At 37.2% G+C, this 13,635-nt stretch overlaps 1 protein-coding gene across 2 annotated transcripts in view; it reads left to right on the top strand.

Annotated features, from left to right (window-relative positions):
- Nucleotides 1–13,006, top strand: part of LOC127864478 (kynureninase-like) — a 44,696-nt gene extending 31,690 nt beyond the window's left edge. For both annotated transcript variants that reach the window (XM_052404102.1, XM_052404101.1), the window contains exons 10-14: nucleotides 74–172; nucleotides 960–1,086; nucleotides 5,424–5,509; nucleotides 6,980–7,363; nucleotides 10,632–13,006. In XM_052404102.1, the coding sequence (XP_052260062.1) occupies nucleotides 74–172; nucleotides 960–1,086; nucleotides 5,424–5,509; nucleotides 6,980–7,363; nucleotides 10,632–10,751 (816 nt within the window). In that variant the 3' untranslated portion in view covers nucleotides 10,752–13,006. The remainder of the gene's footprint in view (nucleotides 1–73; nucleotides 173–959; nucleotides 1,087–5,423; nucleotides 5,510–6,979; nucleotides 7,364–10,631) is intronic.
- Nucleotides 13,007–13,635: the final 629 nt, after the last annotated feature.

Raw genomic sequence — 13,635 nt, 5'->3', positions numbered from 1 at the left:
GATATTTTAGCGCATGGTAAATGTTCATTATTACTGTTTCCTTACAAATATTATAACTACAACGTGTTTTCAGGGCTGTGTGGTGGGCTGGGACCTCGCCCATGCTGTGGGTAATGTGGAGATCAGTCTGCATGACTGGGGAGTGGATTTTGCCTGCTGGTGCACTTACAAGGTTAGACTCTACACAGTTTTAGAATAATCTGCAGGTTATTTCTGCTTCTTAAAAAAGGCCGTAAAGCAAAAGGACCCGATCCTAAACCGAAATTGTAAACAAATTTCCCAATTTCCCACCTAAATTAATTTTGGTTTTGATATTTTATTTCATTAACATCTACCAAAGTATATAACTATAATTTATATGATTTTGCCCTCCTTATTCAAATTATAGGCCTGGGGCCGTATTCCAGTAGCTTCTTAAGTTTTCACTTAAGAAATTTCTTAAATAAATTTCTTAAGTTAAATTTGAAATGTAAAAAACAAAACAAGAGACGCTTAGTATTTCTCTTTAAGAAATTCCTTTAAGAGTTAAAGGAAGTTAACTTTATTTTAAATATCTGAGAAAAAATACACAGAGTTAAGAAATTTATTAAGTTTATAAAGCTACCAGAATTTAACTTAAGTGAAATCTTATGTTTTAAGAAAAAATGGCGGAGATAAGAAAAAATATTGCGCAATATTTCAACTTGAGTTATTTTTTAACTTAAGAAGCTACTGGAATACAGCCCCTGATGTGTCAATATTTGTATTACAAACATAACTGCACATGGTTATTGTATGGCCTTACTCTGGGAGAACAGGGCTTAATGCATGTGCTTAATGTTTAGTTGCAGATTAGCCTGTGCATTCCTCGAAGACTAATCAAGGACAACACTTTCTACTTTAAACAAAACTCAGGTGAAGGAATGCCTTTTTGGGCACACACATTTAAAAAAATATTAGCCTTGGTCCCTGTGTTTCAGTATTTGAACAGCGGCGCTGGATGCCTGGCCGGACTCTTCATTCATGAGAAACATTTCAACAACTCTTACCCTCGACTGACAGGATGGTGGGGACATCAGCTGACCACGCGCTTTGAAATGGACAACAGTAAGCGAACATCAGTGTAGTGTAACCTGTCAGATTGACAACAGTCAGCCAACATCAGTGTAGTGTAACCTGTCAGATTGGCAACAGTAAACCATCATATGTGTAGTGTAACCTGTCAGATGGACAATAGTAAGCCAACATATGTGTAGTTTAACCTGTCAGATTGACAACTGTAAGCCAACATAAGTGAAGTGTAATCTGTCAGATTGGCAACAGTAAGCCAACATAAGTGTGGTGTAACCTGTCAGATTGGCTACAGTAAGCCAACATAAGTGTAGTGTAACCTGTCAGATTGACAGCAGTAAGCCAACATCAGTGTTAGCGTTAACTGTGAAAAAGGCAACACTCTTCATTACCCTGCCATAAGTTTAAGAATAATCTTTAAAATGGACCACAGGACGCCAACATAGGTGGAAGCATAAAACGTGAAATGGACGACATTTTTCATAATACTGCTTTGAGTGAAAGAATAAACTTTCAAATGAACAGCATTCTTTATAATCCTATCATCATTTTAAAAGTAATCTTTGAAATAGAAGATATTCTTTATAAACCTGCCATAATTTGAAGAATTTTCTTTGACAAATACAACTGTAAGTTGTCAAAAGTGTATGAATAATATTTGAAATGGGCAATATTCTTGATAATAAGGAATTATTTCTTAGAAATAACCTTTGAAATTGATCATAGTAAGTCACCATGAGTTTGAGCATCAACTTCCACATGGACTGAAATAATTTGCCATAAGTTTAAGCACACGCCTTGAAATGGACCACATTAAGTTTAAGCACACGCCTTGAAATGGACCACATTTAGTTGCCATGTGTTTATGATTACGCTGCTGCTGACTCAACATATTTTGAGCTATTTGCATATGGGTCTGCCTTTGGCCGCCTCTTTTTGTTTGTTTGTTTGATTTAAGCATGGTTTTTAATTCAAATAAAACTACAGATGATTTTTCCTGTTTTACCTTGAATTGACATAAGTTTATGAGTCACAATAATCATTTTTTCTTCCAGTTTTTAGCTCACCTGATTGCTCAGGTGAGCTTTTGTGACCGGTCTTTGTCCGTCGTCCGTCCATCCGTCCGTTAACATTTGTTCGTAAACACTCTAGAGGCCACATTTATTGTCTGATCTTCATGAAACTTGGTTAGAAGCTTCGTCCCAATGAAATCTCAGTCGAGTTCGAAACTGGGTCGTGCCGGATCAAAAACTAGGTCACTAGGTCAAAAAAAAGAAAAGACTTGTAAACACTGTTGATGTCACATTTCATGCCCAATCTTCATGTAACTTTGTCAAAATGTTTGTCTTAATGATATGTTGGTTGAGTTCAAAAGTGGTTCTAGTCCGTTGAAAAACATGGCCACCAGTGGGCGGGGCAGTTTTCCTTATTTGGCTATAGAGAAACCTTGTATACACTCTGGAAGTCACAATTTTTGCCCAATCATATGAAAGTTGGTCAAAACATTGGTTTTATTGAATCATCATGAAAGTTGGTCAAAACATTGGTTTTAATGATTTCTCGGACAAGTTCCAAAATGGACCAGATTGGTAAAAAAACATGGCCACCAGTGGGCGGGGCATTTTTTTCTCTATATGTATAGAAGTCACATTTTTGGCCCGATTTTCATGAAATTTTGTCAGAACATTTGTTTCCTAGATACATGAGTTAAGTTTGAAAATGGTTCCGGTCTGTTGAGAAACATGGTTGCCAGGGGGACGGGGCAGTTTTCCATATATTTATATAGTAAAAAGGCTTGCAAACAATCATGAATTAAGGTCATGTAACATGCGAGACAACTCTTCTAAAATATTGCATTTAAGTTTACAGTAGTTACTCTCCTTTGATTATTAATGTTTTCATAATAATACACTGTAGTTAAGTTTCATTTATGTGTTAATTGTTATTCGAGGTTGGATGTTTTTATGTCCCCTTTAAAAGAAAAGGGGGCATATAGTGATAGGACTGTCCGTCTGTCGGTCCGTCTGTCCGTCCGTCCGTCTTTCCGTCACACTTTGCATTTAGGTTTCCAAAAATGCTCATAACTTCTATGTCCCTTTAGATATAACCTTCATATTTGGTATGCATGTGTATATGGACAAGGCCTTTCCATACGCACAATTTTTTTAGCCCTGTGACCTTGACCTTCAACTTAGGGCTCGCGTTTAGGTTTCAAATTCTGCGTTTAGGCTTTAAAAAATGCTCATAACTTCTATGTCCCTTGAGATATAACCTTCATATTTGGTATGCATGTGTATATGGACAAGGCCTTTCCATACGCACACAATTTTTTACCCCTGTGACCTTGACCTTAAAGTTAGGGTCCACGTTTAGGTTTCGAAATCTGCGTTAAGGTTTCGAAAAATGCTCATTACTTCTATGTCCCTTGAGATATAACCTTCATATTTGGTATGCATGTGTATATGGACAAGGCTTTTCCATACGCACACATTTTTTACCCCTGTGACCTTGACCTTGAACTTAGGGTCTTTGTTTAGGTTTCAAAATCTGCGTTTAGGTTTCGAAAAAGGCTCATTACTTCTATGTCCCTTGAGATATAACCTTCATATTTGGTATGCATGTGTATATGGACAAGGCCTTTCCATACGCACACATTTTTTTCCCCTGTGACCTTGACCTTGAACTTAGGGTCCGCATTAAGGTTTCATAATCTGCATTTAGGTTTCTAAAAATGCTCAAAACTTATATGTCCCTTGAGATATAACCTTCATATTTGGTATGCATGTGTATATGGACAAGGCCTTTCCATACGCACACAAATTTTAACCCCTGTGACCCCTGTAACCCCTGCGTTTAGGTTTCAAAAAATGCTATAACTGCTATCAAAGCGTTTATAGGGGGCATATGACATCCTATGGTGACAGCTCGTGTTTTTAGCTCACCTGATTGCTCAGGTGAGCTTTTGTGACTTGTCTTTGTCCGTCGTCCGTCCGTCGACATTTGTTAGTAAACACTCTAGAGGCCACATTTATTGTCCGATCTTCATGAAACTTGGTCAGAAGATTTGTCTCAATGATATCCCGATCGAGTTTGAAATTGGGTCATGCTGGGTCAAAAAATTTGTCACTAGGTCAAAAAAAAAAAAGCTTGTAAACACTGTAGATGTCACATTTAATGCCCAATCTTCATGTAATTTTGTCTAAATGTCTGTCTTAATGATATGTTGGTTGAGTTCAAAAGTGGTTCCAGTCCATTGAAAAACATGGCCGCCAGTGGGCGGGGCAGTTTTCCTTATATGGTTATTGAGAAACCTTGTAAACACTCTAGAAGTCACAATTTTGGCACAATCATCATGAAAATTAATCAAAACATTGGTTTTATTGATATGTCGAACGAGTTTGAAAATAGTCCAGATCGGTGAAAAAACATGGCCTCCAGTGGGGGGGAGGCAGTTTTCTTATATTTATATAATAAAAAAAAGCTTGTGAACACTCTAGAAGTCACATTTTTTGCCCAATCATCATGAAACTTGGTGAATAAATTTGTTTTATATATATCTCAGATGAGTTTGCAAATGGTCCCGATGGGTCAATAAACATGGTTGCCAGGGGGGTGGGGCAGTTTTCCTTATGTGACGATATAGAGAGAAACCTTGTGATCAAACATTATAGAAGTCACATTTTTGCCTAATCATCGTGAAACTTTGTCAATACATTGGTTTTATTGATTTCTTGGACAAGTTGGAAAATGGCTCAGATTGGTGAAACACACTTTTTAGCTCACCTGATTGCTCAGGTGAGGTTTTAGGATTGGTCTTTGTCCGCTGTCCATCCGTCCACATTTGGTTTGTAAACACTCTAGCATTCACATTTCTCAAGCATTCTTTATCAAAGTTGCTGAAAGATCTCAGTCAAGTTTGATGATGAGCAAAATCACATAATTAATGCCATAATTATTGCCCTTAGATTGTCCAAATTTTCATTGTATTATACAAAATCCTTCTAAGCAAAGTTTTATGTTTGGTAAGGGGGGTCAACTCAAAATGTAGGTCACCATTTCAAATCTTACAAAAACTAAAACACTCACTACGCCAGAGCTTTGGTTCAATAATGATAAAACTTGACCAGGATGTTTGTCTGGTAAAATATCTAGGTCAAGTTTGACATTAGGTAAAGATTGAATGAACCGACTCCTCTCAGGTGAGCGAACAAGGGCCATCTTGGCCCTCTTGTTCTTATGTTGTTCATTTTACACAACCTGTTGCTATTTTCACATAACAAATGACTTGAGTCATTCTCAAATCTTAATGATTAAAGTACTTGCTGAATTAATTTTTTTAATGAACAATACTTAGTGACCTTGTTAAATTTCAGATTTCCATCCTTACCCAGGAGCCTTGGGTTATCGTCTGTGCAACACACCGGGGCTGCTGTGTCCACCAATTAAAGCTAGTCTTGAGGTAGGGTGAAGAATGAACAACAAAAGCAGCAGTATTTGCACTTTTGTTTCGTGTGTTTAACCCATTTAAGCCTAGTGGACTCTCCCATCCTTCTAAATTGGATCCAAAATTAGGGATGTCTAGTATGTTTATTTCTTTATTAAGAATATTACTTACTGAAATTCCTTTAAGCAAACAGTGCAGACCCTGATGAGATGCCGCATCATGCAGCGTCTCATCTGGGTCTACCCTGTTTGCAAAGTCCTTTTTTCTAGACGCTAGGCATAAATGGGTTCATTGGGCTTTCCATGTGAATTTCATACACAGTAAAACTGCAAACCTTTTAATTGTTACCGTACATAATTATATGTGAATTTCTGAATTTCGGTGCGTTAAATATTTCCAAGAAGTGTAAGATATTTAACTGTTCTACATGTAAATTGTCTGCATTTTAAAATATATACAGTGGAACCCCTCTAAACCGAACAACCTTGGGACCGAGATGAAATTCCAGTTTAGAGAGGATTCCGGTTTAGAGAGGACATTGACTATCTAACTTTCAGAAAGTCAATGACATAGCTTAATGTGGAAGGAAGTTTGGACATTTTTAGTCTTAGTTATCTTAATTACATATTTGAAAATCTAAATTAATATCTTAATGCAAATGCTTCTATAACTCTGCAAATCACCATTTTATATGACACTAAATAAGCAATTGTAATAAACAACACAATATTAAATAGCATAAACGATTATTAAAATTTAGAAAGGCTTCCTACATCAAAAACAAAACACACTAAAGAACTCTGTTTGTTATCAGTAATTATAATCAGTATTATCACCTCTATTGATCGATATGTACATCACAGGACAAGTACCTTTAAATTGTTTTGCGATGTTTACAGTTAGTAAATTTTTCGACCACCTTCATTAATTTCACGCGTCTTTAATCCGCTATTCACAACTTTTTGACACTAGGTCTAAGGTGCAATTAACCGGCCCTGAGCGGTTTAGAGAGGAACAATGACGTATGGAATGACCCAATATTGATCAAAAGAATGACCAGTATTCGGAATTGAGGGGATTCCGGTCTTGAGGAGATATTTTACGCATGGTTTTATAGCGGAAAAAAATGGGACCGGACAATTTGTCCGGTTTAGAGAGGATTCTGGTATAGAGAGGATCCGGTTTAGAGGGTTTCCACTGTATATGCTACTTAGGTAAGCAACCTGGAACGTATACCTGAGAAACAGGGTTTAATTCATGTGCTAAAAGTGTCTTCTCAGATTAGCATGTGCAGTCTGCACTTCCCACTGTTATGGTATTTTTACTTTAAAGAAAGTATCTTTTAAAAACAAAATCCTGTCTCGGTGGAAAGTGTTTTCCCTGATTAGCCTGTGCAGACTTAACAGGAAAATCTGGAATGACACTATGCACATGCATTAAGCCTCATTTTCCCATAGCAAGTCTCAATTATATTTGTGTGAACAGATTTTCCAAAAGACATCCATGTCTGAGCTGACCAAGAAGAGTCGACTACTGACTGGCTACCTGGAGGCAAGGATCATCGCCAAGTACGGCTATCCTGACACCCAGCGCCAGTATAACAAGACTCACAGACTAATTGAGGAAAATGGGGAAAGTATTGGCGAGCATGTGAATGGAGCCCAAAGTATTGAGAATGGAGCCCAAAGTACTGAGAATGGAGCCCAAAGTACTGAGAATGGAGGGGAAAGTGATAAAAATGGAGCAAAGAGGATTTATGTTGAGATTCTTACTCCATCAGATGTGAATCAACGCGGGGCACAGCTGTCACTGTCGTTCAACATTAATATCACTCAAGTGTTTGAGGAACTTCGGAAGAGAGGGGTTGTGGTAAGTGCAGTTTCAGGAAATGGACTCGAGAGTTTCAAATAAGCCTTATGCTTACAATGCATTAAAGCTTAAATAAATAAGTATAAACTAAGTGCAGTTATGTTTAAGGGTGGGAGGCGGGGTTTGGCTCTATATACTGTGCTGAGCTCCTAGATTTAAATCATTCACTGAGAAAATTCCTTTATCATTTTTATGTCCCCCACAACTATAGTGGGGGACATATTGTTTTTGCCCTGTCTGTTGGTCTGTACATTGGTCTGTCTGTTGGTTTGGTCAAACTTTAACATTTGCAATAACTTTTGCAATATTGAAGATAGCAACTTCATATTTGGCATGCATGTGTATCTCATGGAGCTTCACATTTTGAGTGGTGGAAGGTCAAGGTCATCCTTCAAGTTAAAAAAAATAAAAAAGTCAAAGCGGCGCAGAAGGGGACATAGTGTTGCTGACAAACACATTTCTTGTTGAAAAAAAAAGAACTGAAACAAAATGGGGAACTCAGTTAATGTTTTAGTTATTCCCTTATTTGGTGTGTTTTAACAAAATAGTAATAGCAAGTGGGATTATAAAATGCACCATAATGAAGAAGTACTCCTATATTTTTTAACACTCAACCTTTGCATGTATTTTAAAAGATGATATCAAGTGAGAATGATTATTACACATTGTTAAATACTGTAAAATCAATATTACTTGTGGTATGTTAATTTTCGTTGATTTATTGGGTTGACGGAGACAGGAATTGAACACAAACAAATTGGAAAATGGCCGACCCAAATTCCTCATCTTTTTGTTAAAAAAAATCCGTGCATTTTGGTGTCCACAAAAAAACACAAAATTTAATGACACCAAATAAATGTGGTTGTACAGTAACATGTGGAATTTGATGCATTTCTCTCAACACTTGCAAGGTCATATTGTCTGCACTCCAGTTTGTTGGAGGCATCAATCAATGGTACATTTTTAAGCATCATCAATTGTTTAATCAACCAGAATCAGTTTTTTATAATACTCTTTAAATGTAATGAATCTCAAAAGGCCATGAATCTTTAATTGCCATGAAATTTTATTCATCACACTTTCTTAATCTTCATAAATCTTTAATCATCATAATTGTTTAATCATTATTTATCTTTAATTGGAATGAACCTTTAATTGCCCTCAGTCTGTAATCATTGTTTATCTTTAATTTTCCCAAGTCTTTACCGGGTAATCATCATAACTCTTCAATGGCCATGTATCTTAAATCATAATTTCTTTTTTATTGTAATGTCTTTATTGATCATAAATCTGTAATTGCCATGAATCTTTTATCAGCATTAATCTATAATTGTCACTAGTCTTTAATCATCTTGAATTGTAAATTGTCACGAGTCTTTAATCATCTTCAATTTTTTATTAGCACGAGTCTATAATAGTCATTTATCTTTAATTGTCATTAGTATTTTATTACCATGAATTTTTAATCGTAAGGAGTGGTAAATTGTCTAAAGTCTTTAATCGTCATTAATTTTTATGCCCCCCTTCGAAGAAGAGGGGGTATATTGTTTTGCACTTGTCGGTCTGTCTGTATGTATGTATGTCCGTCCACCAGATGGTTTCCGGATGATAACTCAAGAACGCTTAGGCCTAGGATCACGAAACTTCATAGGTAGATAGATCATGACTCACAGATGACCCCTATTGATTTTGAGGTCACTAGGTCAAAGGTCAAGGTCACGGTGACACAAAAAAGTAAAATGGTTTCCAGATGATAACTCAAGAACGCATAAGCCTAGGATCATGAAACTTCATAGGTAGATTGATCATGACTCGCAGATGACCCCTATTGATTTTGAGGTCGCTAGGTCAAAGGTCAAGGTCACAGTGACCCAAAATAGTTAAATGGTTTCAGGATGATAACTCAAGAACGCATACGCCTAGGATCATGAAACTTCATAGCTAGATAGATCATGACTCGCAGATGACCCCTATTGATTTTGAGGTCACTAGGTCAAAGGTCAAGGTGACCCGAAATAGTAAAATGGTTTTCGGATGATAGCTCAAGAACGCATACGCCTAGGATCATGAAACTTCATAGCTAGATTGATCATGACTCGCAGATGATCCCTATTGATTTTGAGGTCACTAGGTCAAAGGTCAAGGTCACAGTGACCCGAAATAGTAAAATGGTTTTCGGATGATAACTCAAGAACGCATACTCCTAGGATCATGAAACTTCATACTAGTATGAAGATAGATCATGACTTGCAGATGACCCCTATTGATTTTGAGGTCACTAGGTCACGGTGACCCGAAATAGTAAAATGGTTTTCGGATGATAACTCAAGAACGCCTTCTCCTAGGATCATGAAACTTCATAGGTAGTTAGATCATGACTTGCAGATGACCCCTATTGATTTTGAGGTCACTAGGTCAAAGGTCAAGGTGACCTGAAACATTAAAATGGTTGTCGGATGATAACTCAAGAACGCATATGCCTAGGATCATGAAACTTCATGGGTTTATGATCATGACTCGCAGATGACACCTATTGATTTTGAGGTCACTAGGTCAAAGGTCAAGGTCACAGTGACCCAAAATAGTTAAATGGTTTGCGGATGATAACTCAAGAACGCATACTCCTAGGATCATGAAACTTCAAAGGTAGATAGATCATGACTTGCAGATGACCCCTATTGATTTTGAGGTCACTAGGTCACGGTCACGGTGACTCGAAATAGTAAAATGGTTTTCGGATGATAACTCAAGAACGCATACTTCTAGGATCATGAAACTTCATAGGTAAATAGATCATGACTTGCAGATGACCCCTATCGATTTTGAGGTCACTAGGTCAAAGGTCAAGGTGACCTGAAACAGTATAATGGTTGTCGGATGATAACTCAAGAACGCATATGCCTAGGATCATGAAACTTCATGGGTAGATTGATCGTGACTCGCAGATGACCCCTATTGATTTTGAGGTCGCTAGGTCAAAGGTCATGGTGACCCGAAACAGTAAAATTGTTTCCAGATGATAACTCAAGAACGCTTTTGCTTAGGATCATGACACTTCATAGGTACATTGATCATGACTCGCAGATGACCCCTATAGATTTTCAGGTCACTAGGTCAAGGTCACAGTGACAAAAAACGTATTCACACAATGGCTGCCACTACAACGGACAGCCCATATGGGGGGCATGCATGTTTTACAAACAGCCCTTGTTTATTTTATTGAATCGTTTAACCACATTTATCTCTTCTATAAAACAATATTTTCCAGTGTGATGAAAGAAAGCCAAGGGTGATACGTGTTGCCCCTGCTCCCCTGTATTGTTCCTTCGAGGACGTCCATCGATTCATGAAGTACCTCGACCAAGCTCTGAATGCAGCATTGGAGTAATAAAACCTCATGAGCAGGACTTAAACTTGGGGTACCAACTTTAATTACAAAGGCCAATGAAATAGCTTGCGTATACCTTGCTAGTTAAAACCGAGCTCGAAAGTCACGTGTAAGGCTATTTATAGCTCACCTGTGTATTGCATTTTCAGTGATATTTTGTTATCTTCTGAATTGAGATTTTGTGATCATCTGTCTGTCATCAACGTGTTCAATTATGAAGCAATGTGTTGTTTAAAGGTTTAAATGTTGTTTTTATACAAGTTTACATATTGTAAAATACTTCCGAGTTACTCCTTACTTTTTGTGTACAGATGACTTGTACAGTTTGATATTTATTTGCACACTTTGATTTTTGTTGTTAACTATTTAACCTTTTATGTAACTTTAATTTCATAAGTACTATACACAAACATATGTTTTTGCATATGATATCATGTGTTATTATGTTTTGACTTAAATGTTTTAACCTTATATCTGTCATTGACATTTACCATGTAACCTAGAGGTAACATTTATTGCCAAAGATTAACTAATTTAGTTAAACATATTTATTTTAGCTTGATTGCTTGGAAACCCTTAAGCCTATTTGAAATGATCTCGACTCTTTTTCCTGGGACTAGACCCAGTACTTGGTGTCTATGGGGAAATTCTAAAGATTGCTCCCACAGTGGGGATCGAACCCTTAATCGCCCGATCGCTAGGCCAACACCACATCCACTACGCCCCTTAACTAAAATAATTGATTAATTTGATCAGAACATTGTCCAATCCATATATCAGTAAAGTTCAAAACTGGGTAATGTGGGGCCAAAAAACTAGGTTTCTGGGTCTTACAAAAGATAAGCACATCAAAACTCAACCAAGTCACATTTATTGCCAGATTTCATAAACATAACCCTCCTTCTAGGTAGGTTAACTGGACTTAATGCATGCGAGTAAAATGTGGTCCCAGATAAGCCTGTGCAGTTGGCACAGGCTACTGTGCAGTTGGCACAGGCTATTCAGGGATGACACTTTCCACTTGTAAGGAACTTTGTGTTTACAGAAAGTCTCTTCTTTGGGAAATCCAGTTGAGGAGTTCAGCCCAGTTGCCTCAGAATATATTGCAGAAGTGTTCAGGCTGTCGCGAAGTAAAACTAATGAAAATGCCAATTAACAATCCTGAAGTGACTGTAATCAGCCGATCTTTTGAAATAGTTTGAGGTCTACGTGGTATAATGGATAAGGTGTCTGCCTAGCGACTGGGAGGTCACGGGTTCTATTCCCAATGTAGGACCATTCTATAGATTTCCCAGAAAGACACCAAGTACTGGTTCTAGGCCCAGGAAACAGACTCGAGAGAGCGTTTCAATAATCCCGAGGCTTTCTATGCAATCAAGCTCAAACAAATACATTTTAACTTAATTGTTTTAGTAGTTTCTAACCTTTCCTAATATCAGGTGAGAGGTACAGGGTCCTTATGTCAAATATAGGTCATTCACAATATTGCAATGGTATTTTTGTTGGATGTTGTCCAATCTGTTTAACAAGATTCTTATAGAACTGAACTAATATGAATGTCGTACAAGTAAGTTCTTCATTGTATTTTAACATGTTCATGAACCAAGGTTAATTTGGTGAGTCAAGGTCGTTCTTGGATAATTTTGGAGAGTTTATTTAAAATTGGTACAGAAACTACAAATAAACAAGAAACCTTCTGAGACAGGTGATGCTCCCCAAAGTTTTTTTTGTCACAATATTGCACTATATATTCAGATAAAAGGAAACGTCTAGTAGTTGGGGGGAAAAGAATTGCACTATATGTACAGTTAATGGAAAATTTCAAAGGGCCATAACTCTGTGAAAAATCATCCGGCCAGAACCGGCTGATAATACACACATCTCTAGGTAGTGAAGCTTCCCATAAAGTTTAATTGAATTCCAGTCATAAATTGCTGAGAACAAGCCCGGACAAAAATTGTGCACTGACGGACGGACACACGGACGGACAGACGAAGCGGCGACTAAATGCTCCCCCCCATAATTTTTTTTGGGGGAGCATAAAAATCCAGATATGCCAAAGCTGTATATACCTATTAGTATTTTGGAATATTTTCCTAAGCCACATTTTTATGTTTTGGCATTTTGGAGCATTTTTGAGTATCCATATTTTTTAGTTTTATGAGAGAGGTGAAGCATTTACAGTGTTTCATTTTATCACATGTATTGTTTCTGAAAATGTCGATTTTATGTTTTGCATAAAACTGTTGCCAATATGTCTAGGCTTTTTTTTTTACTTGTTTGTCAAGCCTACATCCAGTGTTCTTCTGAAGCTCCAGCAGCCAGCGATTTCACCGGTTACATTCAATCTTAATGGCGGCTACTTTTATCCAAAATATAAACGGAAATGGCACAAATACACACATTTCATTGCTTAGTTGCCGGCTACTTTGAAAATGTAACTGTCTTCTAAAATTTTTCTGGGGAACACCGTGTACTACATCTTTGAAAAATTATTTGATGAAGCTGTGTTTTTGTAACAAAATGCCGCCTACCGTACATTGAAGCAAACAGCTACATCCCATTTGAACTTTCCAGAAGTGTTATTTTAGAAACAATTTAAGTCCAAGGCCCATTACTTAACCCTTTGCATGCTGGGAAATTTGTCGTCTGCTAAAATGTCGTCTGCTGAATTTCTAAAATTAGCATTTTCTTAGATTGTTTTTCAAAGAATACTATCAGAATAGCAAACAGTTTGGATCCTGATGAGACGCCACGTTCTGTGGCGTCTCATCTGGATCCAAATTGTTTGCAAAGGCCTTCAAAATTCGGTTCCCGCACTGATCAAATCAATTGACCTGTATGAAACTCAAATTTTATCTGTAAGTCGTGCAGGTTTACTCAC

The sequence above is a fragment of the Dreissena polymorpha genome, chromosome 1 (genome assembly GCF_020536995.1).
Source record: "Dreissena polymorpha isolate Duluth1 chromosome 1, UMN_Dpol_1.0, whole genome shotgun sequence".
Lineage (NCBI taxonomy): Eukaryota > Metazoa > Mollusca > Bivalvia > Myida > Dreissenidae > Dreissena > Dreissena polymorpha.
The sequence above is the reverse complement of the archived record's forward strand: the minus strand, read 5'-3'. Positions and strand labels throughout refer to the sequence as shown.